The 26992-nt window shown below is 39.6% G+C and overlaps 1 protein-coding gene across 1 annotated transcript in view; it reads right to left on the reverse strand.

The window, feature by feature from the left end:
* ADAMTSL1 (ADAMTS like 1) overlaps positions 1-26992 on the reverse strand; it is a 312537-nt gene that overhangs the window by 115014 nt on the left and 170531 nt on the right. Inside the window, exons 6-8 of the mRNA XM_054289501.1 lie at positions 14719-14845; positions 8822-8896; positions 5763-5920 (exon numbers count right to left, since the gene is read on the reverse strand). Of these exons, the coding sequence (XP_054145476.1) occupies positions 5763-5920; positions 8822-8896; positions 14719-14845 (360 nt within the window). The remainder of the gene's footprint in view (positions 1-5762; positions 5921-8821; positions 8897-14718; positions 14846-26992) is intronic.

Here is a 26992-nt window from a genome sequence, read left to right on the forward strand (position 1 = left end):
GAAAGAGGCAAATTATCATGGCAGAGATATCAATCACAGAAGTAAAGGAGAAAGGAGCTAAACAGTAGTAATAATTTCCTGTTTCTCAGAGTGGGAGAACCAGAAAGAATCAGTGAAAGTATTGCACCAAGTTCTGAACAATGAGATGCATTCCTCATTTTACACAGTGTATCATTCATTAAGGAAATCACTGCAAGGCCTAAAGGTCAAATACATCGATTAGGAAAATGATTATGTTCTACATACTGTTAACTGAAGTAATTTATAGTGAACAGAAAAAAAAAGGTTGATATGAAATAAAAGCTGCACATTGTTTTGAAAAGATCTAGGTCATGGTTTTCCATAAATTTCACCTCACTTGCCAAGAGGGAAGAAAAAATAATTTTCTTGAACTTGCCGCAAGATCTAGTCAAGATAATTAAGGATTGCATCTCTTTTCAGGCTGATCATTACTTGTGAGTTTGACCTAGAAATTATTACAAAAATTGTATATTTTTTGGATATGAGGAGATCAGATTGGGTGATTTTTATGACTATTACTTGGAAAAGAAGCATTGAATATAAACATAGGTTGATAAAAACCATTGATATAGACATGCTTCCAGCTAAATCCCATTTGCAGTGCGCCAAAATGACCTCAGGAAGACCCATATCTCAAGAGGTACTTTTGCTTTAGAACAAATTGACAATATTCTATGTATCTCTTCTAGATGCACAAAAGCTGAATCAGTTACACCAAACTTTAACTATTACTATTTCTGTGTACTCAGCCTTAATTCTATCTCATCTACTACCAGGAGCACCATCTTAATCCCAAGCTGTCAGTGCTTCCAAGATTCACCACTTCCCACCTAATAGGAAGCCTTCTCCCAAATATGAGGTATAATGTCTTCTGGAAACATCTGCCAGCATCAGAACTAAATTGCACAGAAGAGCTTTACTGTCTTCACTCCCAATCCTCATATGACAATACCTCAAATATCCAACAATATGTGAAACATAAACAGTAGCTCTTTGCTGCTCGAGCAAATTTGCATCATTTGGCCTCTGCCTTAAAGCCAGTGCTGAAATAAATTATTTCATGCCACAAAGTAAATCACTGTGTGCTCCTTGCTCAAAGTAACATTTAATCCAATCCTGGCCCTAGACTGAGAAGGCCCATCAACCTCTCTGCCAGCTGGCTGCCTGTACATTCATTATCTCCTGCATGCCCTTGCAAGTCCCAGGAAGTCTAGACTAAGTCCCAACCTTATTTTCTTTTGCTAACCTGGATTGTTATCAAATGCCTTTATCTCACCAGCACTTTCTGCCAGTGCTAGATTGCAGCTGAGCCAACAGCGGTCTGGCTAGCTCTGGAGTTCTGTGTAATTCAGCATCCACTTTTGAGATGCATTTTATGACTTTTTGGACAATTGGTGGCCAAAGCCCTAATTTCAGCAGTAACTCTGTCCAAGTGAACCCAGTCCCCTCCATTTCTTAATCAGCTAGCAGCACACCCCAGCCACCAGCACAAAAAAAAAAAAAGAACCAGACAGTCTCTCCTGGCAGCAGCACTTAGCCAAGGCTTGTCAGTCCTAGCACTACAAAAAGACAACATCAATATAATGCAATCCTAATCTAAATACCTCTAAAAGCCTCCAGACGAACATTTGTGCAAATCAACTTTATGCATCCCTCATGCAAAGGACTTGGTCTGGGCAAACACTATGACTACCTCATCAATACTAGGGATTTAAAACCAAAATAAACATAGTCCAGCCTAGATCTAGGCCTACAACTATTTATCCTCCAAACCAAACCCAAGCCTAGATAATGCCCTTCACTAGACCCTGTTTTAAACTCCATGGTCTTTGCTGGCTCACACCTCAGCCACAGGATTAAGGCCCTAGCAGTGCAACAATCAGCCTGTGAAGCAGATCCTAACAGGCTGCCAGCCTCACTCTTCACTGGCAGCTGCTATTGGTGGTTCCTGTAAGCCTGCCACTAATACATTTCATATTTGCCACCAATGCATTTCATTTTTACAGTTACCAGGTGATGTCTGCTCTCATTAAATGGACATCTGTAGATCCTGTCTGACAGTACTGCTTCATCCTGCTCAAAGGAGAGCAGATGCATGACATGAACTGAGTACCCCAAGATTCTCTGTTTAGGGTCTGAAATGTACACTACCAACAGAGGAGGTGTTTTAGCACAGAAAAGTGAATTAACATTGCACCAGCAACAAAGCAGATTAGGGGCAGCTCTGCCATAACGGGCAGGTCCCCCTGTGTGATATTACTACTCTTATCTCTAGAGCACAGAAACAGATTTCCAAATGAAAGTTAATTTCTTAATTTCTTCGGGATTATGTCAAACAAAACACATTTTTCTTACAGGAAAGAAGCATTTCTATTCATGAGACCCAGAATTTTGTACTGAAAACATCAACACAGAGAAATCATCAGAATTCAGGAAAAGTAGTTCTAGTGGGATTTAAGTTTACTGGCACATTTGCCAGGTCTTCTGCCTTTCAAATAATAAAGTTTACAGTGGAGACATAATTCTCAAATGATCAGTACAAAAAATAAGAACAAGAAAAGCTTTGCTCCTGCTTCAATTTTGTGATAACAACTTTTTCTTTTAAATACAGCAGTTTTATTGAATTATTTCTACTATTTACACAACTTGTGAAAAGATTGCAAAGCGTTTTGCACAGGAGGAATGTATCATTGATTACTACACAGTAAAGAAATCCAGTAATTATACAACTCAGCTCCTCCAGGAACAGCATGAGGTTTCTTCTTGCAATTTTAAAGCACTTCGTGTTACCAATAAGGAAAGTTAAGTGTCAACTCTCACGTTGAGTTTCTACTTCTGAATTATATCCAGGCATCTAACTTGACCTCTGAATAAGAGCATTCAGGGTGAAGTGAAAAGCATTACAAGAATAATTCTGGGAACAATGATTCTAAAACTAGAGTTTTGGTACATCTACAAATTCACTTAGATCTGTTTGCATAGAAATCTACCCTGGCCCAGGAAAGTAAATCTTGGCACCCAAAGAGATCCCACTTTGTAAGAAAAGCTTACTAACACCACAGAGAAATATTTATTCCGATTTTTTCAAGTAATTTAACTTCAAAACCTGAAGGGAAAATCATCATGGATTAAACACGTATGAAAAACAATTTCCAAGCCTGACATGACTGAGAGGTAGCATCTTGGATTGCATGCAGCTGTACACGCATCTGTGCATGCTTATATCTGGTAAAATCAAATAAAATAAACATCCAGAAGAAAAAAACCTTGTTAGAAAAATAATTTAATAGTGCAGAATAATATCTGTATTGCATGAAGGAATAGCCAAAGTATTTTCTATAGCTGTTGATTAACAATGTACTTTGATTCAAGAGAAGAGAATTTTTTAGTACCTCATCCAATGCAATATTTAATTCATATCTTAGAAAAGATCCTACAACCATGAACAGTGGGTTAGGGGCATTTGGCATCTTTTTCTATATCCAAAAAAAAGACAACAGATTTAACACCTAATGAGTCAGGTTACTTTGACTTTCAAAGGTACAAACACATAGCAGAACTCAAAATAATTTCACCTCAATTCAGCACTGTCTGTGTTGCCCATGCCTAATCAACTTGTACAATCACATTGGCTGGACTGTCATCATTTATACAGATTACTCCTTTGATTTAACGAGCAATTCTTACCTTGCTTTGATAGAGAAGGAAATGCAAGCACTAAGGGATAAAGGTTATTTTCTCTGTCATAAAAGACAACTGTGGAAAGATAGGGAAGAGAGTAGAACCCTCCTGTTGCCATTGCAAGACAATTGGTCTATGTGATTAGCTGTTTCCCACAAACATATTATAACTATTCTGCCAGACATTCACAGACAGCAGAAATAAAACAAAGTGAGAAATATGGTTTACATTGCACTGATGTTTGCCATCTCTGTATCATCTGTAAAAGAGATAAATGAGTTTTAGATATTTTGAATTGAACAGTGTGCGGGGGCATATGCGGCCCCAAGTCCGGCTAGCTAGAGGGGAAACGGCCGACGCCTCCGCTGCATCTGAGATCAGCCCCCCTTGGCGTTGTGGCCTCGGGCTGGGCTGAATCGCGGACTGGATTATGCACGCTGGACAAGACGAGGAAAGGGAGCGACCACTCGCTGGGGGTTAATGTCGGTTTATTGAAGGATGGCAGGTACCAACGGAGGGAGGGCACCGACCAGCAAAATGGCCACAAACACGGGGGGGGGGGGGGGGGGGGGGGGGGGAAGACAGAGTTTTACAGGGAAGGGATGGAGATGGGAGGGGAAGCCCAGCTAACCAATAGGGGAACATGTGGGGAGGTACATAAGAAAACTGACACAAGAACTTATCCAATAAACATAGAACAAAGGAGGGGCCCCGGGACACCAGCCAACCACAACCCCCAGAGAAAAGAATGTTCTAGAAGGTAGGGAGGAGTGGGGGGGTGATTGACTGGGCTCAGGGAGGAGGAAAACTTTACTTATATGGTGGGATAAGGGAGGAGCAGTTATGTAACTTGGGAGATTGACAATTAACAGGGGCAGGGGTAACATAACTGCCAAAGGCTCTGTGGCGGGAAAACTGGAGGGGGAAGAACCATCTTACAACGAACAGGGGGGGAATAATACATAAAATGGGGGAGCAAAAACAAGAAACTTAAAAACACACTACAACAGAACAGTATCTATTTTAGCAAGTCATCATTGTTCTGCCATTCATAAAGGAAGGAACATATTCCTTAGTCCAGGCTTCTCCTTGTGAATGAGTCCTGAAAATTTTAATTTGCTTTTTCAGCTGCTAACATACCACGATGGACAGAGGACATCCTGCAGGACTGTGCTACTTTCCAAGCTAACCCACTCCAGCACAGCTCAGCTTAACCCAGGACAATCACTTAGGACATTTTCCAGTACACTGTTCAAACCTCTAGCTGCCATTAGCTCTAGGTTAAAGCAAATGTCATCTACCTCTGGGGCTCATAGTGAAAAATTTACATAGTCCTGGACATGATACAGGTTTTGCAGTTTTACAGCTGAAATCCTTCAGGTTCCTTGGACCTACTGGAAAATGATTTATTTTATTGCAACTCCCAAATGTTCATTTTTGTATGTTTGTTTTCCCACAGAATGTTTGCGTTGCTTCCAGCAATGTGTTTTATATTACCTGGAAGAATAGAAATGCTCTAACGGGAAGAAACAATTTTCCTCTTATTGCCAGTGCAACTAAAAGCGGGACTTCAAAATGATGCCATGACTTCTCAAGCAAAGTTATCCCTTTATTTTAGAGCTTTTCACTTTCTTTCAGTCTTCTGTGCAATTACACTAGTATACACCCAACAAGCCATGGGCCAAAGATGTATTTTCTACTTATCACAGACAAAGATAACTGCATGTCATTGATTTATAAGTACCTCAGTAGTGCATATAGAAAGTAATCTGTCTTTTCTTGAAATGAGTTCATCTTTTCTTTTTAGGGCATATATTGGATATGCCTTTCCTGACATAAATGCAGTCTCTCTCTCCCTAGGAGTTTCCTGTGAGGCTTTCATTAGACATACAACCATAAAGAATTACATGTAGAGTTCAAGCGATAGCCCTTATTAGGCTTTGTGATAAACATCTATGGGAAAATTAAGATCTAGAAAAATCTCTTTCATCTTTCTAGCACTTCTTGTCTTACCTTATGTTGTTCTAAGATGTCAATGACCAATGACCAATGACCCTCACCTTGATAGTAAAGTCTGCAGTGAGAGGCCCAGATATTCTTAAGATCTCCTTGTCAGAAAACTTCTGGAAATCAATGCTAGAATTTTCTACAAGGAAGGAGCCAGTGGTGCTGAGGCTGTTTTCACTCTTCACACCTTGGAGAGTCTTAGTTTCCAAATCTGACAAACAGAAAAAAAATGTCAGGAAACCAGAGCATTGCAATTTGAAGTGAGAGCAGAAAAAAAAACAAAAAAAAGAACCCCAAACAACAGCAAAAATTAGTAATACTGCAACTCTTTTCCCATAGTTATTCACATTTGCACACTTTCCTTTTCCTTTTTCTCTTCCATCTGCTTTTTGTCTTTGTTCAAACCTTTAACTTTTAGCTCACATTCCCCTTCTCACCCATAGGTCATGTTTTTACTCTCTTCCAGACATACTAATCCATTCCTTGTTAGGCATGTTTGCCGTTGTTTAACTCACCCTCAGTAAGTCACGCTCCTATGTGGAGCGTGACTCAGACCTTGGCCCAGAGCACTGCTAAGTTGCTGTACCCTCTTGCAGTTCAAAGGTGGGTCACTAACCACATGTTGTTGTGGTAGACGTTTAACTGAAAGCAGGATATCCAGGAAAGAAAGATCAGTATGACAGCAATCCCATTTCCTCTCCAAAAGCAGTCTGACCTATCCCAGAGGAGTAGAAGGGGAATGTGGGTGCTGAACCCTCCTGAGTTCTCCCTCTATCTCTCTCTGTATTCACAGTTCCCCAAAAGGGCATTAATTCAGTTACTGTTTTGTAGTAGCTACTTCTGATTGTCATATTAAAAGTAATGATAATTCTTTAAATAGAAGTCAACAGTCAGAAACTAGGTCTGCTTCATCATTCACCAACTCCAGATTATGCTTTACAGCACATTCACCGATAAAACGTTTCTGGTAGTTATTTAAAAACAACAGGGTCTTTCACTGCGAAAGATTGTAAAGCTGCAAACCTTTCACATATATTTATGAACACACGCAGAAAAACTCTATCACAGTGAGGCAGTTAAGGCATGCTATTAATCTATGATGGAGATATATTTTCAAAGACAAATTAAAGAAAAAAAGTTTTTATTTGCATGTATTGAGTTTCTAATTAGGGAACCAAAAATGCATTTGCAGTAATTTCACTGCTTTTCATTATGGATTAAGGGAACTAATTAAGGAAGGAAGTTGCCGAGGCAGTACACTAAGAATTTTCACTGTAATGATGAATTCCTTGGTTTTCAGTGATACCAGTCTCCTCCTTTGTGATGCACTTGGCCATCTATTTGTTTTTGGCAAGGCTGCATGCATCAGGAATAGAGATGGTTTTAAGACTTGTGTATATATAATCAGCCTCCTGTTGACTTCTCCCACAACCGAAGTTCACAGGGGAAAATACTCCCTCCCCCTGAAACTGACTGTAGCTCATACATATATAAAATCCTTTGATGAGTGAACAGAAAGATTCAAGGAGACATCTGAAACAAGAAAGAGATATATTTGGACATATTCATGTTTACACAGTGCAGTTAATCTAAATCTCAACCAGTGACTGAGGCAGACCTTGCTGATTCAAATCTTTTTGTAATGAAATATGATACGGCCTGAGTGAAGCTTTAGATCCATCTCTCCAGAAAATCTCATTTCTCTCTGAGCTGTCTTATAGCTCAATTTCACTGAAACAATAACAAAAGGACAAAATTTTCTACCTTGGAAGAGAATATCTATATTAGAAAAGAAGACAAGAGAGAAAGGAAGAGTACATGTCATGTACTGGGAAAATAATATCAGCCATACTGGGGCAGCTCAGGAATACACAAAGGGCCCCTTAAAGTTGAGTTACAGGCAGCATTTGAACTTTTAACAAAAACTTAATACATTTTTTGCTTGGTCTATAACCTGTAATTTGCTGGTCTTTATGCACAGCTTTAAATCTGTAGAACTCAGTGTTTTCTCAACACAAGGAGGGAGCCATAGTACAGCCCCAGTAAGCCATCACTTGTTTTGATATCGTGTATAAAATTGTGAGGTGAAAGAAAATATGAAGGCAGTGAAATGATTTGGTGTTTCACATCTTTGCTGACACTCATATTTGTACCTACACTGACAAACACAGAAGACGTAAATAGTCTGTACGGCAGAAAATTCCTAAAGACTTTTGGAAAAGGGAAAGGGTAGCCTGACTTATCTTGCAACAATTTGTGCTACTGAGAGGTCAAGCAGTACAGACTGGGTTTTTATTCTGACAGTAAATCATATTTACTAATACTCTAATATTAATTTCCTGCTGATAAGAAAGGAAGGAGCCTTGTGAGCAGCTACCGCACTGGAAGATGAGAGAGAGGGGTGCCAGGAGCTTCTATTCATTAAACAAATGGATTTGCCTTCAGCTCTAGCAGAGTATTCTCAAATCCTGAGACTCCTTCCAAGAAAGAGGGATATACAGCTGCTGGGATACACAGATGAAGCAGGAAAGTGTTATAGCCAAATGATGGGCTAGCAGAACTCAGTGGTCTTTACTCCTTGGAGCAATACCACTGCTAAAGAACAAGGTTATATTTTTGTATGCGGTTTCAGATCTTTAGAGCGAGATTTTGTGTGTGTGCACACACATGGTGTGAATGCATTTGTGTATCTAGGGGAGAGAGAAAGATCATAACAGAAATGTGTTAATGTCATGAGCAGCTTGGTGGCTGAGCTGAGCTGCAGGGAAACTCATACTTTACTGTTCTCAGTATTTCTTCACTCAGTGGTATGTACTTTATTAATTTTAAACAAAAGCACTTGACACCAAGTGAGCCAGCCAAAGGATAAGCAAACAGAAATGACCGAAAAATTATGGAAGGCCGAAGAACTCTGCACTGTTGGCCAAGGTCTGCTTTGAAAAGAGTGTACCACTGAGATAACTGGGTCTGAGGAAAACTTCTGAGAGCAGGACTCATCTGTGTGTTGAAATCAGTAATCTGAAAGAGGGAAACCAGACACCACAGTGTAAACAGAGCACTGCAGGTTACCAAGGCTCTCTTAAACAAGGGTACACCAACTCCTTCTACTTACATAAATGATCAGGTCCTTTCAGCACGAGGCGAATTTGTCTACTTCCATAGGGAATAGCAACCACTGTATCGTCCACTGTGGGAATGCAAAAACACATGGAGTAAATAAGCAAGGAAATTCCCATCTGTTTTAAAATAAGCATTGAAATAGGTGTTTACAAGTCAGTCAAAAGAAAAACCTTAGGACCAATTAAAAATGCCAAGACTTATTACTAAAAATCTGGAAAAGGAACTTGTTAAATGTAGTAAGAACCTTCTGCTTAGAAGAATCCAAACCTGTTCATTTTATTTATTCCCAACTCCTTCACAACTATTTATGGTTTTCATAAGTAACTAATAAGTTTCTATTTCATCACAAATCCACTTAAAACTCTCAAGTATTTTGAATCAGTGTTTGTGGTAAAGTAGAGGAACATAAGCTTATTCTGATATTTAACCAGAATAGCTTTCCCATTTCTCACTTTACCTTTTCCCACTTAAACCCCACAGCTTCTCCATGATCCCGTCCATGATATGTGATGGTCTCCTACTGTTCTCAGGTACCCCTTTCACACCTCTTATTTTAATGACCATAAAGGCTATAATTCTGCTTCCCTTTCTACACTGCAAGCAGAAAGCCCCTCGAAAAGCAGAAGCCCTGTCATGTAAATAGGCCTTAAAGAAGAATCTTGCACCTCCGAATCCCTTGGGAACTTTGCCAACTGCATTTAAATTGAGGTGTAAATTAACATAAAGATCACATGCAGCTGTGAAAGTTAGTTAGGTCAGCATTTCTAAAGAGGCAGTAACCCCAGTAATGTCCTGAAGGGAGACACAAAGACACAGAAAGATGACACAAAATGTTGTATTTGGATTATGAAGTGGTCTGCCCAGAGAATGTTGACCTGGACTAACCAGCACATTTCATTCACCTTTCCCTGTCCTTTCTGCCTTCTTCCCATGTAACTGGAAGTTGGGAAGGAAAAGGTATGCATGCTGAAAAGGATTTTTCTGGGGAGTGAGAAGGTGGTAGATGTGAAAGGAAAAACTCTCTTTCACTATTTCTTCATTAGAACTGCTCACATCTATGTTATGAAATGCCTTCTAGCAGGACCTACCGATCTGCTCTCCAAACAGTGTTTTTTAGGTGAGGTCAACTCAGCCAATAAAAAAGTTTTATCTTTCATTCAAATACATGAGTTGGGGTCTTATACTTCTGCCCAGACCAAACTGGGAAAACTCTTGGAACCCAGTTAAATCAGGATTGTCACTTAAAAGCAAAATAGTTGTTGATGATGTCATTTTATATCAAAAGTAGAGAGCCAACAGAGAGGGGAAACACTACCAGAAACAGGAACTTTTAAGCAATACATTCATTCATCCAAACCCATAATATCTCAAAACCTGTGAACTAGAACCCTTTTAAATTTTAAATTCTGAAACGCAGCATAGGAATTCTTGACACTCATATTTCAAAGCTTTATGAGATGAAATACTCATACTTTGTTGCCTCTTACCACCCCAGAAGTGAGACAGAAAAGTAAGCAGTCTCTTTAAGTGCCGCAAAAGTTGTGTGGACATTAAGACCATTCAAATTTTCAGGTGCTTCTGAACCATGTCCCATTTTCAAGTTCTGATTTGATACATTTTCTCAAACTATCCATAATTTCAGTGTCTAAGTCTTTTGTAACTCGGCTTAAACTCAACACGTTTTGCTCATTCATATCTCTGATACACCACTGATTAATAAAGCTAGGAATCTTTCATATCAATACATAACTCAAATTTTCTATTTGGAAAGACAAAGATTCAACTTCTAAAAAAATAAATATTTATATTCTAATATTGCTTTATTGGTACCATTCTAGCATTCAGATTCAAGATACCCAGTAGGATAAATTATTTTATCCATTTTGGGGAACAACATACGTGAGTATGACACATCATTTTGCTGTGCATATATAGGATTTTTTGGACTGAGTTTGGAAAAAGAGTAACTTCAATTTAAAAACCCCTAATATGAATGGCCTTTATGAAAGCCTTATTTAAAGACAGTCCTATACCAGTATTATATCTGACTGCCTCAGTTAAACACTCTGTGCTGCAGATTTACAACTCACTGACATGTCACAGAAAACCTGGACAGTTTAAAGCCCATGTGAGCTTACATTCTCAGCCTGCACCTCCTGCCCCAGGTTATTGCTAGGACTATATTTCACCTGATCTTGAAGTTGCTGTCCATTTGAAATCCTAGCACGCTTTTTGTGAAATGCAAAGCTCAGTGGGATTTATGCTTATCACAGTTCTTCCTGCTTTCACAAAGCAGAAGCAGTGGGGATTGAAGGATAATTTCCTGAGGTTAACAGTGATAAGGAGGAGACATTTCCTGTGAGGAGATGTGAAACTAAACAGGCTAACATTTAGTCACAGCTCTTCCCAACAATAAGCAGAGAGACACGTTGTTGAGCAGCTGTGTGGAAAAGACACAAAATGCTTTAACAGGTGGTTGGTTTTCTCTGGAGACTGTGCATAGGGAAGCAAAGGAAGGTCCTAGATAACTGAGAGGACAGTGGCTCAGGGCTGAGAAGAAAGTTCAAGGTTTTAGGCAATAGTTAAATATCATGTACATAACTCAGATTCCCATAAGAAACAAGCTTCTTCTAGTTTTGGATTTTTAATTTGGATTTTGGACAAATGGTTTGTCAGTTCTCACGATGAAAAATGGAGTTTTTTCTATCTCCCAATTACTACTGATATTCAGTGGAAATCTGGAACCACATATATTTTTGACAGCCATAACAAGAGTAATTAGGTGAATATCTAGACAGCATTATAATTTCTACAAGTTGCTTATAAACTGCTCTACTTTGCTAGTAGATGTCAATCTTGTTTTAGAGAAATACCAACTTTGCACTAGGTGATCAGCAGAATGCATTCACAACTTATGGGGCTAACTCTCTAGCTTCTTGGTGAATACAGAGAAGCCTGCTTAAACACATCATCTCTTCACAGGAAGGACATACAGAGTTCCCTAAAGAAGATACTAAATAAAAAAGGGAAAGATGTATTTTCTGCAGACTTCTAAAGAACCACCCAAGCCACCTAAGAATAAAGAACATTTCTGAAATGAATGAAGGTTTTTGTAGTTTTATTATTATTGGTCTTACAAAAGCATAGACACATGTGCTTTCTTTTTCTTAAAAATGTAGGTTAGAATTCAGCATCACACTACATCCTGCCCGACTATGTTTCTGTCTCTGAAACCACTGGGACTTGTGTACTACCCCTATAAATAGTGGAGAAGCTGTTTCTGTAGGAAATGCTAAGTGTTTAAAAGCTCTATGAATTTCTTACTCTTAGCCTTTACATGATATAAACAACAGGAAAAAGGGAACCAGATGTGAGCACCAAGAGAAAATTACTTTAGCGTGATGAGCTCAAGACTGTGTTTGGAATGGTTTTGAGATATAAACAGCTTCAGAAACTATTGGGACAGCTCTGGAGTAAAGGTCAACTGTCCAACCCCTAGAACAGTTCTCAAGATTGAATACTATTCTTAGAGAAACAGAACTCCCAAGTGAGGCCAAATTTCTAGTCACTGCTGATATCTAGTCACTGATGTATATTTACTCTCTGATTTTTCTAATGCTTTTTCTAATGCAGTCTGTCTTTTAATCCCTTGTTTAAACCACAGATAAAACAGACATAATTCTAGAAAAGTAGGATCATTTTATAAAGATAACTTGAAATTTAGCTATCAACTAGTGAATTCAGTCATTTAAATGACTGAATAAATAAAATTAATAAGGCCCTGATCGCAGATTTGCCTGTGTCTTTATGTTTATAGTGACAAATAAGCAAGATCCTGACACAGATGAAGTGCCAAGAGAGCTGGGGAAGATAAATGCAGAAAATGAACACAATAGATTTTTGAAACAATTTCAACATTTAAAATCTCGAATTTCCACAACATTTACATAAATAATTTTGAAGTCAACCACACAAAAAAAAATTTCATATTAATTCACACATGTGAAGGGGACTTATAACTGGTTAAGATTTTTAAAAACCCAATTTAAAAAAAGACTTACTATTCATAGATTCAAAGTTCACAGTATTGCATAAAAACGTGTATGTTTACAGCAGGGAAGGAAATAATGCCACATTATACAGACTGCCAGAAAAATCTACCATTTTCCTAGCTCTGCATAACAATTATATACAGGCAAATGTGTCTGAGAAATCCATTCTCTAACTTTTTTTCACATTTATCTGAGTCTAAGATTGTGCTCTCTGTCATCCACTCTATTACCTATATAACATTCTTTACATTTAATAGGAAACCACTGGAAATTGGTTACTGTGTTTTACTAACATTTATTCCTGTGCATAATATATTAGTGACTTTATCCTCAGTAGAGAAGAGATGAGCACCTTTTTACAAAGCAACTAGAAAAAAAAATTAATTGCTCCTACAGGAAAAGACATTTGCCAAAAACAAGTCACAAACACTATTACTCAAATTTCCAAATCTGTTCCTGCTCATTGTGAAATAACTTAACAACGAGGTGAAATTCCATTCCTAAATCTTTGTGAATTATTTCCTTTGTCCTCTAAAGTACAATTCTGCTTCAGAATCCTCTTATGAGGATTATTCCTTTCTTTCCTTCACACAAAATAGTTTCCCTTCCCTTCCCTTCCCTTCCCTTCCCTGAACTTCCCTTCCCTGAACTTCCCTTCCCTGAACTTCCCTTCCCTGAACTTCCCTGAACTTCCCTTCCCTGAACTTCCCTTCCCTTCCCTGAACTTCCCTTCCCTGAACTTCCCTTCCCTGAACTTCCCTTCCCTTCCCTCAGCAAACACAGAGCCATGCCTGCACTGTGCTATCAGCTGCTCTGGGTGCCATAGCTCCATATATGCTATATATGCTCCACACCAATGCAGTTACTCTTTGACAAAGAGAAGCTTTTGTAAAAAGCAGCTTTCCCTGTTGCAAAACCCACAAGTATACATACACCGTCATCAACAGATATTACACTGCTATCTGAATCCTTAAAGTCATATGCTATTCAGCAATTGCAAAGCTGCTCCAGAATGGTTGGACTGGTATGATTAAACTCTAAGGCTGGAGGCAGGTTTTCAGGCTAGCACATGTGATTCCTTAGGTGTGTCTACATAGACATGAAAATACACATACTTTTTAATCCTTCCTTCAAACTGACAGAACACACCCTATCTCCCATCCCAAAAGTTTTATAGCTCTATCTGTGGTGCTATAAACAGACTGAAAAAAGTCTGTCTGGGGTTCAGAATAAACTAATCCCCTCACTGAGGGACACTAATGCTACTTTACCACTCTCAGGTAAGCTGGGTCAGCATGGAGGAAAGGCCATGTTTTTCTGTAGACATCTCTCTCAAGCCTGTGTCGGCACTTTCTGACAACTCTGGTTCCTCAGTTCCCTGGAGAACTGGGCACCATGCAGAGCATGCAGTCACACGTGATGCTAAGAGGCCTTGGAGACAGCACTCTGCCAGGCTGGCAGCACCAGCCCCTCAGGGTTTCCCTCTGCTGTAGAGCAGCAAAAACCATTCTATCCAGAGCAGGGTGCACTAAGTCCTGTGCACAGCCAGCCAATACAGCCACCTCCTCCTGCTCTCCTGCTCTTCACATGCAACTAGCTAGGTGAGATGGGCAGTATGCTGATGGACACCTTTCCACAAGCCTCTGTCCACCCTCACAACCTGACCAGCAGTCTGAGCAAGGCTGCTTTAACCAAAGAGGCAAGCACCCGTGGGGACAACTAGACTGAACATGATTATTCAGGTACCCACGGAAGAGTGGGGTGAAATCTAGCCTGCAGAAAATGAAAACTTCTCTAAAAAGGGGAAGGTGGCACTCTACCAGAAGGAACAGCTTACGTTTACTTGCAGAGAGCTGGGACTTATACTGGCCTCGAACCAGCCGGCAGGTGGACCCATCTCCATTGCAGACCCCACAGTTATCTTCCTTGACAGCACTTCCCAGCTGGTGGTCACAGCCAACAATCTGGCAAGAAAGAAAGATGTGCAGTTCAACGTGAGCACTTACCGACTGACTGCTCAATCCATCTCTGCAACTAATTACTCTAAATTTCTCTCTTAACATCTCTAGAGGGCCATAAAGTACCTTAGCAATCAAAGAGGCTGAGCAAATCTGGCTGGCAATGTGCACTGAAGTCAGGTGAGAGATAGGGAACAGGTTAGTTAGTACTCAATGGCTTTTGCAGCTCAGAGAAAGAAAAGAGTATTGTTGGAGGTTGTTATTTTAGGGCATTGTGGACATTTCTTGGTCAGAGTCCTGTCAGAAATTTCTCTTCTTAGAGTTTCACAAAGAAAAATGCCTGAAACAGATAAAAAGACAGATAGGAAGCAGACTGATAGATAAAAGTGAAGTGCAACATGGATCAATAGCAACACGGCTCTGAAATTTTACCTGCTATGCAGCTGGGAAAGCCATGTGGTTTTAATTATATTTGACAATAATCCCATTCCACACTGTCAGTGCCTGTGTTCAGACATTGCAAAAGATCTGATAAAGAAGGCTGGAATGGTTGCAACAAAAGAATTGAGAGTCATTGCATGAATGTAATTACCTGCTCTTAAACTGGGTTTTTCCTACATGCAAATTGTTTAGTTAAAAATTTTGAGAGTTGAACAGATAAACTGGGTTTCTCAGTTTGCAAAAACCTTGTTATTCTAAGAAGAATCAAATAGTAATTTATAATTAAGTACATTTAAAATTAATTGATGGACTATCTGTTTAACACATTGTTAATGTAGGCCTTTTGTTTGAACTTTTAAGTTTTACTTACAACTTATGAATTTTTTACATAAATAATAGAAATCTAAGAAATTAAGAAAGTCCTTGCAATGTTATAATTACCTTTGTAAGCACTAGAAAATTAAAGGCCTTCTAGCATTCTGGCATTCAGAGTAAGTAATGAACAAATAATTGTCTATAACTACTAATGAGGTTATGCTAAGGCTCTTAGGCAAACAGAATGTATATATAAACACAAAGAATTCTAAAGAAAGTGGTTTTTAGCTTTAATTTTTCCTGCATTTCTGAGTTTTAGAAAAATCTGAGAACCAGAAAATGATGAGAGCAAATAGGGCACTTATCATCAAGACTCATAAAAGCTGTATGTGTAACTTGCGCATTAAAACATTCATAGACTAATATTTCTTATTTGTGCAATGCTGAGTGTGCAGAATTACACATCTTTGCTAGGGTGAGGTAAACTTCGGGGTTTGACACTTGCTCTTCATTTGTCTATGAAAATGCAATCTTTAAAAACCAGTATTTTCCTTTAGCAATTCAATTCCCATTTCTAACATCATTATTTTACTAGCTGCAGAATAGCTGTTTCCTTGATTATGTCATATTGACAATATAATTAATTTAATTTAAATCATTATAGATTCAAGCTTGATGAAAGCTATCATTAAATTTGATTTTACCTACTTCTTCCAGGTCAGAACTGGGTCAAGCCTCCTATGCTTACACATTATATTATGATCCCTCTAAGGGAATTAATGAAGCCTAAAGAAGCAACAGTCACCTTGAAAAGCTAGCCATACCAAGACTGCAAGAGACATTTTAACAAATTAGAAACATCATGACAAATAATGGTTAGAAAACAGAAGCAAAGATAAGCCTATCTTCACTGTGATTGCTCCATACAAAACTTCCAAATACAGATATACAAATTGTATCCATAGTACTGTGTAAGATTTCCATCTATTTTTTTTCTAGAATTTTCCTACAGGAGCTTAACTATCTTTGATATATGCAGACTGGTATGCTTTAACTTCCATGATTGCCACGGCGTAGAAAAGAGGGTAAAAAGGATCATTTGCATGATCTGAAAACTGTATGCCACTGCCTACAAACCAGATTCTCCTTCTAGAGCATTAGAGATCGCTAGTACCCTCAGCAAAAAGGGTCCTGTTGGGGAGCCAAGATAACAGAAGAAAGGTCAGAATTCCCTTTCATATCTGCTGAAAAGCGCAGTTTAGAGTGGTACACATATCTTTATGCCTTTGCCTATTTTGAAAAGAATATGCGAACTGTTTGGATAGGAAATTGGCAGGATTTTAAATCCAGGTATGAGGTAACCAATTAACAAAACCCCAGCATTTACTACTTTAAAGCATTTTTAACTTTATGAATCATCAGCTCACATGTTGCCATAGGCTATACCCGATTAAAGTTAATTTATAAACTGAGCAATCTGGAGCTAGGTCACAACTTGTGGAGGAAACCACCAGGAAAATCTCAGGTGCCAAAGGAAGTTAAATTATGGTTTGTTTCTTTTTTTGAGTTGGACAGCCATTACCAGTGTACAGCATAAAAATATTTCTTCTGTTAAAATGCTGTGTTTCAAATGGAAGTATGAGCAAAGTGAAGTATGGAGAATTTGTGATTTCTAAAATTTCTGTGGTATGTACAAAATGTATATTAACCTTACTGTATTTGGCTATGTCTCAGATAACTTTATGCAATTAAAAGTTTTGATGAAATTAAATGAATTTCCTATTTGTTCCCAAGGTCTCTGCAGAGATTTTTTCTTTACTGTGTTAGATTATCTGTCTAAATAGATATGCAGACCTCTGGGAATATGGAATATTTTAATTAAAAAAAATTATGAGTGATTAACCAATGCCTGAAATAAAAAATATCCCCAAATTTATTCTTTTTTCCTTCTCCTTCTCCTTCTCCTTCCCTCTTCCTCTTCCCATTACTTAGGGGAATTTTTCCATCTTTTGAAGGTAATTACATGCACTAGAAAGACTGCTAGTATTTGAAATGGAGTCACTGATGCTTTAATATGAAAAACACTACTCCAGATCTCTTACATGAGGTTTTAGTAGCTCTTACATGAAAACATTTTGCAGGCTGGACTTTTGTGACAGCAAAAGATCAGACAAGGAAATATTAAAGTGCTCCTAAAAAAAATACACAGCTCATGAGAGCAATATCTTTTGCCTCTGAGTGGAAGAAACAGAAATTTGGCTGAGTTAAGAACATGTCATTTCCACAGCATTATTTTCACTGTCTATCAAGGCTGCAGAGAACTCATTGAAAAAGGTTATGGAATGGGTGAAAATATGTCACCACTCACCAAAAATCTGCAATGGGTTAACAAGGGTTTCTTCTTTCAGCATCCACCCATAGCATGAACAAAACAAAGAGGGATGGTTTTAAAATGGCTGTAATCAGAGACGTTGAAGATGCAAGACACTAGGAGAGGCCAGCTACCAAGAAAAGTAGACTGACTCGGTCTGCAGAACTAGAAAAGTCGCCAAGACGCTGACCTGTGGGCACATTCACCTGACAAGAGGTGGTTGAGGACCTCATCATGGAAGTAAGCACCATGGAAGGCACTGCTTCATCAGCATGGTAAGCCAAGGAACTCCCATATACAGCTCAGAGTAATGGTTTGGGGGTCATTTGTGAATCAGAAGTCTAGTGAGTATTTCACTCTGAAAAGCTTTGAAACGTCAACTCCTTGGTTTGAAGCTGGATCTAATGATGAAATAATGAAGTTTCTGTGGAATAGAAACTTCCCTTTCCAATGCATTCTAGTTTTGATCTCAGTATATCCTGGGAGATTTAGGGAGATGAAGTCTTTTTCAATCTATAAAGGTCTGGAAAGGAAGACCCCACTAGAAAGGAAAATGGATTACTACAACAAATTGTGCTTGGAAATGTTCTGAAGTAAGCAGTTTTCATACTCATTTCTATTACCTGTTAAGCTTCCTCCCCTTAAAGCGGGGTAATGAAGTACAGACTTTCCACACTGAAATCTTTTGCGTTTCAAGTTGCTGAAGTGCGGTCAGAGGCTTGAACCGCACATTGTTACTGCACAAAATGTTAGAAGCAGCTCCATTAAGTTCCCTGACTATCTAATCCAAACTCCATTAAAATCAAGAACATGTACTTATAAGTTTGATAAATTTTGGATGAAGCTCTTATGTGTTTCTAAAGGTGCTCCTATGAAACTCATTACTGTTGTAATTAAATGCCCTTAAAGCAGTAAAGGCAGATTTTGCAGAGCTCTGGATCTCTCTCAGTATATGGAAAATGTCAGCCATGTAGTACCAGAGTGAGGAAATCACAGGTGAGTACCAACTGCCTGCCCAGACCTTCTTCATCACCTCTAAAGTGAGCTGACTTTTTATTCTCCTTATGGGTTTAGCATAGAAAGTCTAGCAACAAAAAGCCAGAATAATAACAGCTAATCCCTAGTTGGCCAAGCCTGTATTGTTTTCTGGCATAAGGTACCACAGCTCTGCTCAGAGGTAAAGATTACACATTATATTTTAGGCTGAAGTCCCAGACTTCGTGCTGAGTTTGACTCTCCCCCCGTCTTCCCCCCAAACCTCCCCCCTTACTCCACTTGACAGCTCACAGGCTGACAAAACAAAAATAGGGATATTCCTGACTCTGAGACACACAGCGAAATAATTTTTACAGGATGCTGCAAGAAAAGAGATGGCTATCAACTTAGCAGATCAACTGCTTGCATGTCATTTAAAGGCATCAGGCTAAAAGTCCAACAACAGGAGTTGGAACTAACCACTGAGTGCGTGCATGAGTGTTATAAGTGCATGTGTTCCCCTTGTGGACTTGAACTCTGGCTCAGTTTAGCAGATTTTTCCAGAAATAAAACTGGACCAGCAATGACAGGTTCTGCTCCAGCCCTGCTAGTCTGGAAATGCCCTGAAGTAAGAAGTTTTCATAATAATTTCTATTCAGTATTAAGAAATCCTCGGCAGGAAATAATGTAATAAAGCAAGCTTGCAAATCCAGGCAATTATAAATAAATCTCTCTGTTTTTCAAGGGGCATGTCTGCAGTTCAAACGCAAGAAGTTCTGAGAATCTGAGAAAAACAAAGTTGCCCTTCACATAGATACTAATGTGGGGCTCAATGTGGGACTTGTGTGGATTGTTACTGCTCAGTTGAAAAAGGTTTTGGATCAGAGCCATCATTTCAACTGGGTTCAAAATCCTGTTTTACAGAATCAGCATGAAGAGCTGCTCTACTCTTCTAATTACTGGGGAGAGAACAAACTTGAGCCTGTACAGCCAATTGGATCTACGTTGGTGTCTGTGACAGGAGGCCTTGCAGCTTCTGCTGAGGAGCTATCTGCCCTTCAGTGCACCGACGCCTTTGAGATGACATTTTAGAGCCCCAGCATTTTCCTGGCATAGCCTCATGACATTATCCTGTCATGAGGCTGACAGGCAATCTTGACCAGCGCCAGGCACGAGGCACGACTCCCTCAGGTCCTTAGGAATTCTGGTGGAGTTCCAACTATCATCAAAGACCATAAGATGATTTTCACAATGGCAAGATAATTAGTAACTATGCTGGTAACAGTAGGACCAGTGGCATGCAATCAGCGTACTTGCTTGGTATTCGAGAGAAACATACCTTGCAACTGCTCAGGCAGTGTGAAAGAAACTTCAGTTACTTATGAGTACCCCAATTGTTAAATACAGCCATTGAAGTGGGTAAGATACACCTCCCAACACATGAAACATGGCTGGCCAGACTGTAGATTTGTTGCTGCTGGTTGCCTTATCTACCACTAATCCACTGCAACCAATCTGCAGATCCTGCTTGGTACCTGTCCCATCATTCTCAGGTAGCCAGAGCTCTCTGCTATTAATATATTTAAACAAAGACCCTTATGTAGCCTCACTCAACCAGAACAGCAATACCAACACAGGTGTTGGAAAATACCAACCATACATTGAGAATCAATGGTTCAGCCAAAGCTCTAGAAGCAAACAGCAAACACCCACCAGCAGAAGGAACTCTGGAGAAATTTATATTTCTTAATTTTCTCTCAGGGAAAAAGAAATATAAAATTGCTCTGAAGCTACCCTTAATTTAACAAATAAAAATTAAACTAATTTTAAAGCTGGCATGTCTAAATAAGGATTACAGATGCTCTAAAGTCTTGGGTGGGGAAAAGTTAACTTGTTACATGCAAATTAATTAGGAGGAATCTTCCAAGACAAAAAAAAAAAGATTGATTTTTTTCAGGTTTAGTCATTTTTAACCAACCCATTTTTTTGTGTGGACCACCATAGGAGAGTCCACAGATATATGAACACAGCTCTCTGTAATTCATTCTCTGATGATACAGAAATCCAGGGGCTGCTGCTGTGTAAAAGGCAACATTTAAACAGAACTAACTTCCAAGAGTTTATAAACAGGCAAAAATAGGAAGAAAAGAAGCTTCTGTGATTATTCATATTCACTTACCATTTAATTTACACTTTGGTTTTCACTGTATTTAGGTTTACATATCCACACTGAGTTGGAGTAAAAATTAGTTTCTCCTCTGTCCTTACATGCTTGTGGATTTCTTGAAGAAGGAGAAAAGAATGCCCTAACTTTGTTTTTTTTAGCTAGTGCTCTTTAGCAGTTCATCACTGAAATACTTGCTTTTCTCCAGAAGAATGACATCTATTGTCTGGATATCTAGCAGTTCCGGGGGGAAGATGTATCAGTTTTTGAAGAATATTAAAACACTACATCAGAAAGTGATTGCAAAGGCCAATCTAAGACAAAAGGGTAGCTCTCCCTCAGCTTCTTGGTAGCAATGTCATTGAGAAACCAAGAGTAAATTCTGCCTGCTGGGCCTATCCTTTTCTCCTAGAATATGAAACACCAATTGAAAAAGCATTTAATTGACACTTGTGACACATAACATGTGACTGCGATTCTTTGTAAGCTCTGGTGACTTCATGACATGCTTGAAATTGCTATTCTGAGCTCTCTTCTGTGAGGCTGTACAGGCTTCTTTTGTTGGCAGGAGCTGGTCCTCTGTTGGCTGGATCAATGGGGATCCAGCTGCAGAGGTTTGTTATACCAGTGCCAGCAAGGATTTTCTGGTGCTTCAGCAGTCACATAATCGGTGTTACCAAGGAACGGATATGTTCCACAGTTCAAATACTTGAGCGAGGCTACTTGCTCCCAGGCTACTGCTGAAACAGCTTAGCTAGTCTATATGGTACTCCATGCTGCTGCTCCGTGTGCAAGAGGAAGGCATGCAGGCCCTAGAAGACATTTAAGATGACAAAGGAAGCCATTTCAAATGTCTGCGAAACACCTGTCCTGTGTCTTCACAGTAACTGGACCCCCTGCCAAGGTCTTCAGTGAGAACCACAAACCTCTTTGCTGAGGACTCTCAAAACTGCCCCGCCATTGCAGCCATCTTGCATTCCCCTACAGCAATAAAGCCACTGCATCACTCAAACAAGTCAGGCTTTTAGGTGTGCTAAAGAAATACGTGAACAGAGATTACTTCCTGGTAACTAAAAGAGAACCCTTAGAAGTCTCCAAGCTGCCCTTTTAAATTTCTCATTATTGTCAAGCCTCCAAATGACATTGTTCCTCCCTCTGCCACCAGCTAAGGGAGCTGCTGTGAGTGCTGCTGGTCAGAGACATGTGAGCAGTAGATAAGCTGGTCAGCACTTGTTGTTTCTGCTAAAAGACTAGAACAAAGCATCTCTGAGGAGGCGCTAACCTCTGTTTGTCCAGAAAGTAAAAAATTGCTAACTCAGGGCAGGGGGTTACTAATAGTGCAACTGAGGATTCTTTCACACCCAAAAAATAATCTCATTTCCCTTCCACTCTCTACCACAAAACTGTTCTTACCTGGCATGATGAGCAATTTAACCATTTGGCTACTACTCTTATGAATCATGGTTCTCCACCTCATTGCTTTCTGTGCGCTGGAAACATGTCACAGTAGGGGAAAAGCTACCTCTTTTGCCTCAGAAAAACTGAAATTCATCAACAACAGAACAAAATTATGATTTACTACCTGCAAAATATTCAAACGGCAATTCAGTCATTCAGCTCGACATAGGTTCAAAACATATGAACAACAAATCAAGAATTCAGTACTTTCTGAAATATTACCCCTGCAGAAGACATCTAGGTTTCAAAGGACTATATAAAAAAAAAAAATAGTTTACAAACAGGAGGTAGAAATAGCTGAACTACACAAGACTGAAATCCCAGCACTATGCAAATACCTTGATATATTTTTCCATAAATAATTTCCTTTACACGACCTGATTTCTGTCATAGTCTTGGCAGAAGAAAAAGATTATTACTGGAAGTTGTCCTGGGGGACAAACCACTTCTGAAATAATATTGGTTGGTGGAAACCAAAATGATGCTTGTTTGTAGAGAATTAATAAAACAAAGGCTGTTCATTTCTCTACCTTGCCATCAAACAGGCAAATAACAGCACTTTCAGTCCTTCTGTGTGAGTGAAAGACAGAAACACAGGTAAAAATCTCCTACTGGAAGTTCCTGTCTCAGAGTTTTCACAGTTAGATAACGTCTAAGTGTAGAAAAAAGGGATCTTGTGAAAATCAGCACACAATCCTCCTAGTTACCACTGATAAAGGAGGACAAGAACAGTTGCTAATATTAGACCAATTATTGTTGCAGGGTAGAAAAATGCAGATCAGGGGTTAACATGGGGCGGGATAGACTCCTGGTGTTCTCATTCCCCAGAACTGCAGTTGACTTGAAAGGAAGGCGTGCAAAGAAATCAGATCCCAAGCTAAGGAATGACTAGGAGCAGCCATGGGCCCAGCTGCAAATTCCTGCAGCTACATCCCAAGTGTATCCCACATGGACAGTCAGGGCCCAAGGCAGGCTTGTAAGCTTTCGAGAGCCTGCTGAGGTGACCCCCTAATCTTATTTTCACCTGTCTCATGCAGGTTTACTGTGCCAATGAGTAAATTTTCATACACCAGACTGTGTAAGTACTGGTTTATCTAGAACCGCAAAATAGAACCATGGACTAGTTTGGGTTGTAAGCGACCTCTAAAGTTCATCAAGGTCAACCCGCCAGCCACTGGCTGAACACAGAATCAAAAAAAGACTTCCAAGATCACCAAGTCTGACTTCTGACCAGGTCCAGGTAACTAGAGTTAGCTAAAGGTAACTGAGCTCGTGAGCTGACTTGAATTCACTGTGCAGCACAGCAAATAAACTCTTAGGAATCAATAAATCAGAATTTTTTAAAACCACCTTCAGTATTATGTGGAAGTAGATCTTTAAACAGAAATTAAATACTCTGTAAATAGCAAACATTAATATACGCATTTGGGATGCAGCTTTCTTTAGCAACTAACCTGTAAAATTAAAAGAATGTAAAGGAGAAAGTTGTTCAGTTTTGTGAGAAGAAATTAAAGGCTGTTTTTGGTCCTAAACAACTTTTTTGTAATAACAAATTTAGTTAACAGCTTTCTTAGACATCCCCAGCTTTATAGTCATTGGGTCTGATCCTACAATTAGAGCTATAATATGATTCATCATGTTATTCTATCATATAGATGAAGTAATTTTATGGTCTTTAATAAAAAAACCCCAGCAATAACAGTAATAGTAATAATAACAATAATGAAAACATTCATACAATTAGAATTAGGCTTGTTTATCAACAAAAAAATAGCTTTTCATGTTTTATGTAGAAAGCAGAAAGCAAAAGTAGAACTCTTATCTTGCTTCTTCAGAGAAATTTAAGGAATCAATAGGTCTTACACTTCTACATGTACAAGAAGTCAGCTTGTATTTAAGTTTTCCCAAATACATTTCTCATCAATTTCTTGGACTAGTATGACTGGTTTTGATTTTTCAGCCAAATGCTGCTGCCAATTGTAGCATCATTCTTTTTCTCTCAGAATTTTCTGCTAAAGTTTACTCTGTCCTTCATAGATCGTGGCTACACTTTTTCCCTTTGATTGGAAACATAACACTGTTTCATCCTTTCAGCAGATAGTTTATTTACGGACATTTTCAGTGTCTAACTTTCCAACATGAAAATGGTGCAGCTGTCATGATTTTCCACAGAGAAGAACTTATGTTGTCCTGAGCTATAGCTGAAATGTTTAAAGCAAACCCACAAATCATACACTTCACAGAAGCTAATGTGACGTGTGGTCCCCTGGGATCCCTGGGATCCCTGGGCTGAAGAGACTGAGAGGATAGCAGAAGACAAGGGTCACTCTGGCTGTGTAAGTACAAGAGACTACCCAGACTGAAAATGTCTTGTCCATGATTGTGACTTCAGGAAAGCAAAACTCATTTACACGAGGTGAGGATTTGGCCATGATATTGATGGGATATGCTTTTGGGAAACTATGCAATAATTTACTGTTTGGCCACATTTTTAATGAAAACCATAAAAATTACACCTGATCTGGTATTACACAGAAACAGATTCTGACATCTGTACTGGAGATAGACAAAACCTTGAATAATCTTTGATCATCCATTAGAGGAAGCAAAGACTTTCTTGTTTTTCCTTGACAGAGTTAAGAAAAAGAACATTGTTCAGAATTCACACAAGCAGAAGGCAAAAATTATGTTGAGAGAGAACTAAGTATGAGGACTAAAACAACAAGAAGTAGTGAAATGGGTGAGGAAAACAGAAAAAAACTAAAAATTAAAAAAGGAAGGAAGGAAGTGTCGGAAGGAAGTGGCGGAAGGAAGGAAGGAAGTGTCGGAAGGAAGTGTCGGAAGGAAGTGTCGGAAGGAAGTGGCGGAAGGAAGGAAGGAAGTGTCGGAAGGAAGTGTCGGAAGGAAGTGTCAGAAGGAAGGAAGGAAGGGTCGGAAGGAAGGAAGGAAGGAAGTGGTGGAAGGTGGAAGGAAGGAAGGAAGGAAGGAAGGAAGGAAGGAAGGAAGGAAGGAAGGAAGGAAGGAAGGAAGGAAGGAAGGAAGTGTCGGAAGGAAATGTCGGAAGGAAGGAAGGAAGGAAGGAAGGAAGGAAGGAAGGAAGGAAGGAAGGAAGGAAGGAAGGAAGGAAGGAAGTGTCGAAGGAAGTGTCGGAAGGAAGTGTCGGAAGGAAGGAAGGAAGTGTCGGAAGGAAGTGTCGGAAGTGTCAGAAGGAAGGAAGTGTCGGAAGGAAGTGTCGGAAGGAAGTGTCGGAAGGAAGGAAGGAAGTGTCGGAAGGAAGCGTCGGAAGTGTCAGAAGGAAGGAAGTGTCGGAAGGAAGTGTCGGAAGGAAGTGTCGGAAGGAAGTGTCGGAAGGAAGGAAGGAAGTGTCGGAAGGAAGCGTCGGAAGTGTCCGAAGGAAGGAAGTGTCGGAAGGAAGTGTCGGAAGGAAGTGTCGGAAGTGTCGGAAGGAAGGAAGGAAGTGTTGGAAGGAAGGAAGGAAGGAAGTGTCGGAAGGAAGGAAGGAAGGAAGGAAGGAAGGAAGGAAGGAAGGAAGGAAGGAAGGAAGGAAGTGTCGGAAGTGTCGGAAGTGTCGGAAGTGTCGGAAGGAAGGAAGGAAGGAAGGAAGGAAGGAAGGAAGTGTCGGAAGGAAGGAAGTGTCGGAAGGAAGGAAGGAAGTGTTGGAAGGAAGTGTCGGAAGGAAGGAAGGAAGTGTCGGAAGGAAGGAAGGGTCGGAAGGAAGGAAAGAAGGAAGGAAGGAAGGAAGTGAAGGAAGTGTTGGAAGGAAGGAAGGAAGTGTCGGAAGGAAAACACCCTTGTTGCTTCCTTTTCAGAGAGATTAAACACAAGGTTTGACCTGCAGGAAACAGAGTGTATAAATCAGTATTCCAACACACATGCTCACTGCTGCCAATTTCCTGCTTTTTTTGCTGTGATAATGTGAAGTGTGACGACAAAGAATGAGCTTGATTTCAAAGACAAGGAGGAGCAGGCTGTTCCTGAAGGACTGTACCCTGTGGAAAGCGACCCACATTTGACCAGTTTGTGAAGAGCTGCAGCTCACAAGACAGACTTATGCTGAAGAAGTTCATGGAGAACTGTCTCTCCTGGGAGAGATCCCACACTGAACAGGGGAATGATTCCTCTCCCTGAGCAGCGGCAGGAGTAATGTGTGATGAACTGATTGTAACCTCTGCTCCCCATCTCCCTTTATTGCTGACAGGGAGGAGGAAGAGGAAAGGAGGGAGAGGTAGGAGGAAGATGCTTTTTGAGATTTGTTTTACTTCTCTTCCTCTGATTTTTTATTGGCAATAAATTCAACTCATTCCCCCAAGTCTGTTTTGCCCATGATAGCAATCAGTGACTGACCTCTTGCATTCCTTATCTCAACCCATTAGCCTTCAGTTAAAATTTCTCTCCCGACATGGTTGCAGAGAGCAGCTTTGGTGGGTAC

This window comes from Melozone crissalis, unplaced genomic scaffold, assembly GCF_028551555.1.
Source record: "Melozone crissalis strain CALT ecotype California unplaced genomic scaffold, PUWL_Pcris_2 ptg000005l_1, whole genome shotgun sequence".
NCBI lineage: Eukaryota > Metazoa > Chordata > Aves > Passeriformes > Passerellidae > Melozone > Melozone crissalis.